Raw genomic sequence first — 12,076 nt, forward strand, 5'->3', positions numbered from 1 at the left:
CTTTAAATTTTTACTAACAATATTTATTTTTTGTTTTTAAAGTTGTCACTAAAAAAAAGAGACGGACGTTGGAGATTGGTTCCGTCAACGATGTTCCGAGAGCGACATCGTCTTATGGGTGGAGTCGAGGGCTTCTTGGACGTTATAGCGGCCATAAATCCGGAATGGAAGTCCATGTTGAGGAACATGCGACAACAACATCCCATTCCAGGCGAGTCATCTGACACACATAACGAGGCAGATGTTGCGAGGAGGAGTGATGAATTCTACCAGGCGATGAACGATTCTTAATTTTTTTTTTTTCCGGTTGTTGTATTATAAATTCAAAACTTATTTATATATAAAATATTTATTTATTTTTATTTTAAATTATAATTTTATTAATAAATTAAATAAATTAAAAATTTTAATTATATTTTTAAATTCTGTAAAATAATAAAAACGAAGTAATGCCCTCGTTAAGCTTATGTTTTCTTGTAGTGACTTTATTATTGACTGGACTCTCCTATACTCGGAATTGCAGGTGGTTCGATCCCCTAAAGTAAAGGCAAGCGCGTAGGCTATAGAATCCAAAATAGAGCTCCTGCGGCTCTAAACTGCTACTGTGCTTATTTGGTCTATCAACAACTCGGCCAGCTACTGACCTAATTGGTAACTTTTCAGTCAAGGTATGGATCACTCACTTCTGAGTATATTTGTTGCAGACAAGCTGCTTTGGTCTCACTCCTAGCTTTTCTTATCGAAAGGAAAAAAGAAGGATCGTCTCACTCCAGTCAAATATGTATGTGGTTGGGTTCGAATCCCAATGAGCTATGAATTCGAGGAAAGGACTCTCATCCCCTGAATGAGCATCCCCCGAAACCGATCTATCATGTAGGTTCAGATCCACAAAAGCACCGGCATTCCCTGGTCCTCGGGAATGGTGGTCGCGTACTTCATCTGACGATACGAAGGTATCGGATAGATTGAAGAGTCGTAAGTCGACTTGAATCACCTCAAGGGGTGTAGGTGAGCCCGGTGGTATAAGTGCTTATGTTGGAAAGGCTCTACCCGTTGTATTGTGTAGTGGGAGTAGTCGTGCTAATGTTGAGAAGCCTCTTCCCTTAAACTACTACGTGAGGATCAGGGGGTCGTTACGAGTTTCCTTTCTTCTTATCTTAATAGGAACGTAGGGCGTGTTATGGCTTGAAATCCTTTCGAAAAGGTCAGGGCGAAGGGTATCCAACCAAGCAACAAGGAAAATTACGAGAACAGAACAAAAGAAGAAAATACCAAATCAATTTGAATGGATTCAAAACAAGGTTACTGTATGGATCTAGATTAAAATTTCTTCTGTTTTCATCTATTAAATAAGAATGAATTATTTGAAAAATATATTTGAAGTTATCAAGTTGCAAATATTTAATTAAACAGATCTGACGTGACACGAATAATAAGCGTGTAATCATTGTCAAAAGCAAATACCTATTGTGGGATATGCCCTGTAGGCAGGAGTAAGAAGGTCAGCTAGGAAATCAACAGATAACAACAACAACGGAGGGAATGGGTTCCTCCAGCATCTAGGTAGAACCTTCCAGAAAACCGGGAAAGTAGGGCATCATATAGTAAAGCAGGACTACTCCCAGAATCTATAATTGTCGCAAAAAGTCCAATATACATACATTATTGGATCTTTTGAATAACAGTCAAGAAGACCTTATCAAAATGGAACATTTTCACATAGAAGATGTAAAAAAGATTTTAGACATTTTACAAAAAAATATAAAAAAGCATAAAAAAAAATTGAATACATTGAAAAGAAAATTTAATTTTTTGTAGAGCACAACATGTGCTGTTCCAAATAGAACTGTACCACAATAAAAGAAGAAAAAAGACATATATATATACATGTGCATTCTTTTTTATTTTAATAATAAGAAAAATTAATAAATAAAAAACATACTTCTTGATTTACAATATTTGAGTCTTTGGAGTACTTGGGGATTATATTCCGCGCCGAGGATTTGTGCTTGTGGGCTAGGGTGAATATTGCAGACCAGCGAATCTGGTGGTCGACAATCGTTCGGACATGGTAAAGGTTGTCGCGGCATCTGTAGTAGGACAGAGGACTTATCGCGATGCCCGTGGACCAATTTACGATGTCTTCGTCGCTGACGTTTTCGTCAAGCAGGCCACGTGGATTGGCAAGGGTCTTCTTCGGCTAATGATACCTCGATCCCGAAGCCTTCGGAGTATCTTTTTTTATAGGTGCCTCTATATTTACGGGAATTCCTGATAGATCCCGCCCAGTGTCCTCCTCCCTCCCCCGCCGCCTTCCGACTCGGGGAGTATACAATGACAATTTACGGGCATGAGTGCCCGATCGTGAGACTACCTTGCTAGTTTTACCTCCGACAGAACTGACTGGGGCTTGTACCTTTCCTTAGCTCTGCTAGATTGACTCAATATCTTTCCAGGATGATAACATTGTGATCAGTAATAATAATTGTAGTTTTTTTGTACAAGGATCCGAATTTAATTATCAACTTTTTAATTTTATAAAAAAAAGTTTAAATTTCAATCTAAAAAGGATGGATTTTAAAAATTTATTTATGGATTCGCTCTGAGTGGTATCTATGTCATTAATTCAATGAATCTCATGTATTAAGATTTAATTTAAAACATTCCCTCGCATTTGTGTATCCAATTGTTTTCGTATACCGTAACTTATATTATATATTTTTCATATATACAAATATGTATTATCCTGGGATCTAAGTATACAAACATACATAAAAGAAGCTTTGGCCTACCAGAATATATTCGGATATAAAAGTAATAGCCAACATAAATAAGAATTTGAAACTGAAAAATTCGTTTCTTACATTGAATGTGTCAACAGTGCCATGCGAAAGCGCATAGTAACCTTTGCTAGTTAAATTGCTGTTCGGTTATTTAAATTATGCGTTTTAAATTGGCACTTTTTGTTCCATCATTAGATATTCCTCTCTTTGAGCTTGTAGATAGGATCTAACAATTCACTTTTTAGTTGAATATATTAACATTAAAACTCGAAAATATAATCAAATTGAAAGAAAAAAATGGAAGTGAACCATAGGGAAATCAAAATCTCCTTTAACAAAAGAGAGGACGCCAACATTTCAGTAAATTATAAAACCAAAAGTCTTGAAAGGATTTATAAGTTTAAGTGCAAACCTAACCGGAACCGGCAAATACTTTTTAAAAACTAATTATCAAATCTACACACATGGGAAAATGACAGTGTAGGAGCACAATATAGATTCTATAATGACGGTGCAGATTTAAAACAGTTCAAGGAAGCCGTAACTTTAGATCACTGACGATCGAGAACCCAAACAGAAGGCAGAAACACAGACCCAAACCAGAGCTTACCATCTCTCTCTTGAACCTCACTTACGAATTTCATATTCTTCCCTTCACTATCCTCAAGAACCTCCATAACCTCACCGGTCTTGCCGCAGAGCTTCACGGCACCTGCATGAGGCTTTCCTCCTTCAAATAGAAAAACCAACAGGTCCATATTCAACGTTTTCATGAAAAACTTCCCAATCCACGGATGCATCAAAGAAAGCCGAGAAAACGGAGTTTTCTTAGAATGCAAGGCAACCCAAAAATCCCCTGTCTCGGTCCTCCTGATGTTATCAGCGTAACCCGGGAGCTTAGCGAATATGTCGCGGGTCCCTGCTTTAGGTCCTTTGACCCAATATCGATGAACAAGTTGCGTTGGAACCTCACAGGAAAGCACGAACGAACCATCTTTGCTTATGGCAAGACCATTAGGGAAATGTAGACCGTCCATTATAACTTTGGCCTCTTTTGTCTTCTTGTCATATCGAATCGCTCTTCCCGTCTTTTCGCCACACAGAAAGGCGTAGAAGACGTCCCTGATCCATACACGAACGTAATAATTTTAGCATATGCCGACAGAAAGTAAATTTATACGTATTAGTAATAACTTGGTAAAATAAAAAAAAAACTCGATTATTCTTTGGGTTTACATGTTATAATGAAACCAAAAATTAGTACTTAAATATATAATTTCTTGTTTTAAAAAGCTCATGATATCCAGCCTACTAGTTTATGATTTGTCATTGCATCACCATTATATTCCAATATACATAATGCTTATTATTTAGCAAAAAAAAAACTATTAACATTTTTTGGAAACAAAAAACTCTAAACGCAAATGAAAAGAGAAACTTATTTTACGTTGGGTGTTTTCGGTTTTCCTATATGCAAAAAACACACACACAAAATCATAAAAACATAAGTGCTTTTATCTTTAGTTTTATCTTCACTTATAAATGCAAAATAATATTTACCCTTTAATTTCAAATTTGCGATATAAAATTCTAAAACTCGTGGGTTTATCAGGAAGCATATTATTGTAAACATTTTAAGGAAAACGTTAACAAACAACCCAAATTTGATTCCCGAATTAAATAGATAATTAAAGGAAGTAATATAGAGGTGAAGTTATAATACCCAAAGTGGTAGGTGTCGCTGCTATCATTGAAGTAAATAGCATCGTCTTCTTCGTCTATATCCATTTGATTCGCAAACATAATTTTCTGACCTTCTACCTCGTCCACGACCTTCTCGGCCAATCCTCCGTTAGGCCCAACTTTCATTACCCCTAAGTAACCGTCACAAAAGTACAAATCTCCCGATTTTTTTTCGAAGCTCAGGCCTAAAGGCCTTCCACACGCAGGTTCCACCTTATGTCTCGAACAGTTCCCTCTTCATTTATACACCAAATACAAACATTGAAAATTTATCATGTATGTGACTCCTATAATCATTAATCTATAAACATATTTATTCTAGCCTTTGAATTAATATCCATATACATTTACGATGTGTAAATGTTTTTATTAATCCTTGTGGAATAGTGAACAAAGTCATCACTAAAAACATATGTGTCTTTTGGGCATATACAAGTTAAACAAACCTGTCGGGAGTTGAGTAGGCGAATTTGACCCAGCTAAGATCCGCACCGCGCCATTTGAGTATGCTACCATCGGTGACGCCGACGTATGGGCCTTCCCCTTGTGGGTCCCAGTCCAGGCTCTCCGGTCCATCAACGGGAAGCGGGATCATCGTCGCCTTGGTTAGGACGTTCTTCGAGCCCACTATACTCTCCGGTCCGATGATGGATGGCCCGACGAAGACGACCAGGACGGCTATAACTGCCGTAACAACGGCCCATGTCCGAAATTTCCGGCTTATTGGCATTGTTGTGTAGCTGCTAGCTTGACCTTCTCTTCCGAAAAATGTGTGTGTTTAAGTGTGAGTTTGGAATGGCTAATTACTCAATTAAATGCATGATTACTTTACTAGTTGGATGTTTCATGTTTGAGAATACGTGAGAGAGGAGGAATGAATAGAGAAAAGCATAAGCGATGAAGAGAAGCGACCCATATTACTACTTTATCTTTTTTACTTCTGTATTTTCCGAATATTACTTTTCTATTTAGTTGTTTTTTACATGTACGAAATGGACTTAGAGTTCAATAAAGATTTCTGACAAAAAAAAAAAAGTAAAGAGGGATTGAAATAAAGATTTAGTACAACTGTTAAATTATCAAGTTGAAAGTTAATTGCGATTTTCCTAAAAATATTTGGTTTGTATAATTTTAATCATATTTATTGATAAACCAACCGTTCTGCCATGCAGCATCTTGTGAGAATCTCACTTTGTGAAAAGGAAGAACGAAATTCCAGAATATTTTTGACGTGTCTCTCTGTCTTTTTTTTTTCTTTTGAAAAATATTCTGGTTGTGTCGGAAAGAAAAGGAGTACTAGTCTGCTTCACGTTTTCTTCTTTTATACTTGAATACCATATTGTTTTTCATAACTCATTTGCGAAGATTCTCCTTATTAATTTACAATCAAAGTTTATGGATTTATAGTCATATGTTAAAATCCCCGGAAAGCAATTAGCTTGAATTTTCTTATAGAGAGGACATAAACAATACTAAATCGTCACGAAATAGCTATTCCAGGTTTCAGAATAATCAGATTTGAGAGTTGGTCTTGTAGCCTGAGAGAGTCGCCTCTTAGATCATAACTAGTTGATGGTGATGCTTGGCTGGGCATCATCCTTGACTTGAGCCCAACTTATTATCGAGCCTTTTCTGATGCTTAAGAGTTACGTAAGACCTTTTTGTCATTCTTCAGTGCCAAGTCTAGAATAATTTCAAAACTAATAATTTAAGAAACAACCCCATGACTTTGGATTAGTTTCAGATATAAGCCATGTCATGTATTTGCTATTTAACCAATTATATTATACTAACGAAGGGAAAATAGAAGATGAGGCTCGGTTCACTTTTATATCGAGTCCAATTTAGCCCAATAACATGTCAAGACGGGCCCGATAATGGTCGTATTATTTATCAAACATCATTCCCTTAATACTCTCACTCAAGATACCTAATATTAATACTTAGATAGAGAGTCCATTGTGACCCTTAGAGACGTATCAATTATACATATGTAAGACCATGATTAACCCGGTTCTTAGGATGGGGTTCTTAGCTTCGGCTATGAACCGTTTCTTAGCTTTTAACTAAGAAAAACTAAGAACCGTCTCTTAAATAAGAGATATAAGAGCATGATTATTGGGAGAGTTCTTAGAGTGAGGTTCTTAGCGGTATATAAGAACCCGTCTCTTAACTTTTAACTAAAAAAGTTAAGAACCGGCTCTTAAAACTCTTATTTAAGAACCGGTTCTTAGCTTTTTTAGTTAAAAATTAAGAGACGGATTTTTATATTCCGCTAAGAACCCCCAATAATCATGTTCTCCGGACTCTTAGCCGAAAAGTGTAAAAAAAAAAGTGTCAAATCATAAGTTAAAAACCTCAAATTAAGAGCCTGAATTAATCATGCTCTAATGATATCATCGAAATAGAACGATTGATATCATAACAGAGTAACCATTGTTCAAAAACCTCGTGAATATTCACCATAATATACATTTACTAATCAAACATTTAAAAAAAAAATTGTATCGACATAAATTTGTTTTCTTAAATACGTGTGTCAAGAAAGGTTGATAGTTTGGCAAGATAGGATCTCTATTGCTATCCCCTACTCCACTAGATTGGTACTAAACCTTGATATTATAACCAAACATCACTCTACAACAAAATAAAGATATTAATTGTGGTGTTAGAAAGAAAGTTAACGTGAGCTTTATAATCAAAAGGAAAAAAGTTGTTTACACGAACATAATGATACGTAGCATAAAATATAAAGATTTTGTGGGTAAACATTGGCCTTGTGTTAAGTTACAAAAAAAAAAACATTGGCCTTGTGTTCTATCGGAGGGGCACTAGCCAATTGCGTCTTAACATCGCTTGTAAGGGTATTTTAAAATTTAGTTTACTATTTTGTATTTTACGGACCTCAAGGACTAATGGTGAAACCATATAGGGGTAAGAAACATAAGGACTATCTACATTTCAACTTAATTAAATTCCACATGAAATTAACTTTACGATCCTATATCTACTTACACTCAAAAGTGTTAGCATGTAACTCAGAAGGAAATAAGATGGATCACAAGCAAACGAAGTTATTGGAATATGCAAAAGTTATATAACTAGAGTTGTTTCTTTTTTTTTTTGTCGACAAGTCGAGCTGTTAATATTCTCAAAGTAGATCTCAACGTCCGGTCGTATCTCCTAAATAATGGTCGAGGTTTGGTTCACCGTATTAGGACCATATATAAGCTCATTTCTTTTATAAAATCTAGTTATTAATAATGATATCACCGAAAACTAACGTGGTTCAACACTAATTTATACACACCGAAACAAATAACTACATAAACTAATAATAATGTAGGCCTATAATTGGTAGATACAATGTTAACATATTCCATCAATTATAAGACCCGTTGGGTACAACCACAGTCCACACGTAATATTCATTTTCTTATTAATTAGGTTGCTTTTTCTAGAACCATAATTAGGTGACTGTAAGGAACATAGTTTCCATAAGTTAACATGTCACACAGCTAGCATGTATTTATGATTTAAATGATGAGAAATATAAAATGAAAATGAAAATCTATGATGGTCAAGTGGTTAACTTAAAAGAAGCGATATCAAGAGTCTTCTCATCAAACATATTTTGCCACTATGAATGTTTTAGATGCTAAAATATATCGTGATCCACATACTGTTTCTGATAGAGTTTTATTATTAGGGAGAGTAGATACTAGATTGTTAAATTTTAATAATGATTGTGAAAAATTAGACAAAATTAATATGTCTAAAATAAAATAAGCAAATCAAAGGTGGAGGCCACCAGATGCGATCAACCATATCTTCTTTCATGTCACATGCCGACGTCTCTCTATGCGTTAATAATTTAGTGCATTGACTTTGCATTTATACCAATCTTAAATCTTATTTTTATACACATGGATATAGTTTTGAGCCGAATATAAAATCATATCACAATTTACTAGTCAAATACTAAATATTCGTCGAATATGATTTGGAAATTACACAATGGGTTTCTTTCAAAGGTCAAGTCATAAAGTTTTTTTTTTTTTTTTTTTTTTTTTGATAATCCAGGTATCCGGATCTTAGTCCGACTATCCCACCGCGTCCAACTGGAACTGGCGAAGAAGGTCCTGGAAGCCAAACGGAAACCATGTTAAATCCGCTGTGACCGGGGCTCGAACTCGTGATGACGGGCACCTCAGCCGAGGTTCCTTTACCACCAGACCACGAGGCCCGGAAGTCATAAAGTTGAAAATTTTCAAAGTAAAATGGTATGTTCTTAGTATTTGTGTAGAACAAGTCAAATAATTACTTTTGTTTTGCTTATTACAAGGATTCTACTTTTGTGATAATAAATAGTCTTGATAATGTTTTTATCGTCGTTAATCTGATAAAGACATACATATTCCAACAAATTATTATTATTATTTTTCTTCTCTTTGCCAGTTCTTTTTACGTCATAGACAGAAAATCATAGACAAATCTTAACTGATTACTAGCTAGGGCAAATACATAACTACTTACAATCTATTATTTTCACTGGTAAGTGTATGTGTTGGTTTAGAATGTAGGGGTTTAGAATTTTTTGATTTTTACTTGCTAAATGTATGTATCGTCTAATTTACATCCACTTGATAGTTTCACTCACCCCACTAACTCGTGTCGTGGTCTTCTTCTTCAAACTTGTAGGGTCAAAAGTTGTGATGATAAATTTATATATATGAATGTTTTGAAGAAGAGGAGGGGTCCTCTATCATCAAAGAGACATGGATGGTTGTGCTGAAGTTTAAAGAGACAAGATCTCAATCGAAGATCTATCCGACTATACATATATCTTTAGGGTTATTGAGATTCAAAGCATGTCTACCCGACACATCGTGCATTACAATTTCATGATCACTCCATTCATCAAATCGTTTTTAGTCAACACCATGATCTTTTTGACTCTTGCGTCTCGATCTCTTTGATTACTAGATTGGATGTACATATATATATATATATATATATATATATATATATATATATATAAATTAATTTTTGTTTCCGTCTGGTTGATCTTCAAGGTAAAAATACGATATGCAAGACTATAAAATCAAGTGGGAATTTATTTTTCTTGATAACTAGTTAGAAACAGATTGTTTTGGCCGTGCATTTCATATTCCAAATATGTCAACAAGTAGTGTTGACCCGTGGCAAGTATTAGACTAGAATAAACTAAAATGATTCCATTCATTCAAATAAAGAATTTGAAAATTTGTTGATGTTGACATTCGATTCAGCCACTCTTCATAAAAGTGGTGGTATAGCAATTCTTATCACATAACTTATCTTAGGTAATCAAAACGGCATGATTTGTCTCATATATAGTTGTATGAGTAAAAATGTTCTATATTAGCTTAAGAGATTGAACATTAGTATGAAGCGATCAAATTTTTATATTTGAAATCAGTAGGAATCTTGTCATTGCTAACAGTCTGTTAACAAACAAAATAAAAAGTTTATTAAAAAGTGATAAGGGAAGATTGAAAAGGCCAAGAGCTCCGGCGTCCGGCTGCGCGTCTGAGCGCGTGCCGGCGCCGGTGGCTTCCCTTCTTCTTATTTCGTTCTTGTATCAGTGCGGTGTGGTCCGATCTGTAGTTCTCTCCGACATGCAAATGGATATGGGTTAGGGTTTTGCCCTGGGAAGAGCTCGGCTCTTGGCAAAACTTCTTTCTCTGGATTCATGGCGAGGATGTAGAATTAATCCGATCTTCAGTTCAGGGTTTGTGTGTTCCGGGATGCGGAGGCTCCCATAGCTCTAGCATCGCCGATAAAGTTCCTGGGTGGTGGAGGCTTCTTCAGCTCTGCGGCGCCGGCTAAGCTTCCGGAACGTGGAGGCTTCTACAGTTCCACCGTTGCCGGCTTTTGGTCCCTAAGCTCCATTTTAGGGTTTGGTTTCTTTTTCTAGGTTGGTTTTTAGTTATGCGATCTTGCTTTGGTTGCGGTGGTTGAGATCTCGTCGGAGGACGATTGAAGCTCTCCGGTGGTAAGAGTTGATGTTTGCGCGAAGCTCTCTTCTTGGTGTTTGTGTTGAACGTTGGCGGATGAGATCTCGAAGTATCGATTGATTCTCTCCGATTTAGACGCATGCGAGATGTTGGCGGTCGTGGTGAAGATGGTGTGGAGTGGAAAACCTGCGGTGTGATTTGGTGAACCGGTGGGTGGTTCTCCAGGGGTGGTCGAGGCGGAGGTGATGATGCGGTTCGAAGCGAAGGATTTCGGCCGACATCACCTTCCTTTGGGCCCAGGGCTCATTTATTGGGCTCATGCCATTTGTTGTTTGTTTAGTTGGCCCGTGTAATCTGGGCTCTGTAAGTCAATGGGCCTTGCCTTTTTATCAAATAAATTCTTGGCGGAAAAAAAAAAAAGATTGAAAAGGCCAAAAAGTGGGGAAAATGTTGAAATGAGGAGGACAATATGGAACCCACTAGAGCAATAAGAGGGCAAGATAATTTGGAGGGACCTTTCATGTGTGTCTACCATACTTAAGATACGTGTCGTGCAAAAAGATGACGATGATTGATAAATGGTGATGATGGGCATGACTATGGGAGGCAAATCTTTGGCAGAGAATCAAGTGAACATTGCCATGTCTTTGCCACTACCGCACAACCCCAAGTGCTAACAGTTTCCTATTCTTCTGCGAACGAATCTTACTGCCAAGTATACGTTAATTGATGTTGTTATAATCCCATTGAAATTTGGAAGTGTATGTGTATAAGTTATAGACAACAAAAAAACACTCAAACACATGTTATTATTATTCTTTGCCAGCCTTCTAAAACAACTAAACTATATGTGGGCGGTAAAATAACAATGCATGTGGTTGTGGTAGTATACACATTAATCAAATCCCTCATCTTCTTATCTTAATCCTTTAAAATCTTCATACAGATTTCTTTTCATTATTTTAATCCATTAACCAAAGTTTCTTTATTTCCTTCCTCGTTGTCTACTTATCAGAACATTACTTTAAAAGTTATTCTCCCCTAGGTTGGTTCACCAACCAATAGAAAATTGTCATTTTAAATCTAGTATCTTTTAATTAAGGAAACCAAATAACTTGCAAATTATATTATTTTTTCAAAATAAAATTTAAAAATAAATAAAAATAATATATAAAAAACAAATTCAAAAAAAAAAATGTTGTCAACAAAACATTAAACCCTAAATTCTAATACTAAATCCTAAACTCAAATCCTAAACCCTAAATCCTTGGGTAAACCCTAAATCCTTGAGTAAACCCCTAAACCCTTGGAAAAACACTAAACATGTTGTCAACAAAACACTAAACCCTAACTTTTTTAGAACTATTGTTATTTTTATTTATTTAATTTTTTATTTTTTATTTTAAAAGCATAATATAATTTGGCAAGTTATTTTATTTCCTTAATTAAAAGATACTAGATCTAAAATGACAACTTTCTATTGGTTGGTGAACCTAAAGATTTACCATAGGGGTGAACCCAAGAAAAAGTCTTACTTTAATCCCTCAAAAC

At 35.7% G+C, this 12,076-nt stretch overlaps 1 protein-coding gene across 1 annotated transcript; it reads right to left on the reverse strand.

Moving 5' to 3' along the window:
- Window positions 1-3,100: 3,100 nt before the first annotated feature.
- LOC106337339 (protein STRICTOSIDINE SYNTHASE-LIKE 1-like) lies at window positions 3,101-5,445 on the reverse strand. Its single transcript, XM_013776438.1, has 3 exons — window positions 4,973-5,445; window positions 4,507-4,761; window positions 3,101-3,905 (listed from the first exon to the last, which is right to left on the reverse strand). The coding sequence occupies exons 1-3, from the start codon at window positions 5,254-5,256 to the stop codon at window positions 3,335-3,337; spliced, it is 1,110 nt and encodes a 369-aa protein (XP_013631892.1). The 5' UTR covers window positions 5,257-5,445; the 3' UTR covers window positions 3,101-3,334.
- Window positions 5,446-12,076: the final 6,631 nt, after the last annotated feature.

Source organism: Brassica oleracea, chromosome C4 (assembly GCF_000695525.1).
Source record: "Brassica oleracea var. oleracea cultivar TO1000 chromosome C4, BOL, whole genome shotgun sequence".
NCBI classification, from domain to species: Eukaryota; Viridiplantae; Streptophyta; class Magnoliopsida; order Brassicales; family Brassicaceae; genus Brassica; species Brassica oleracea.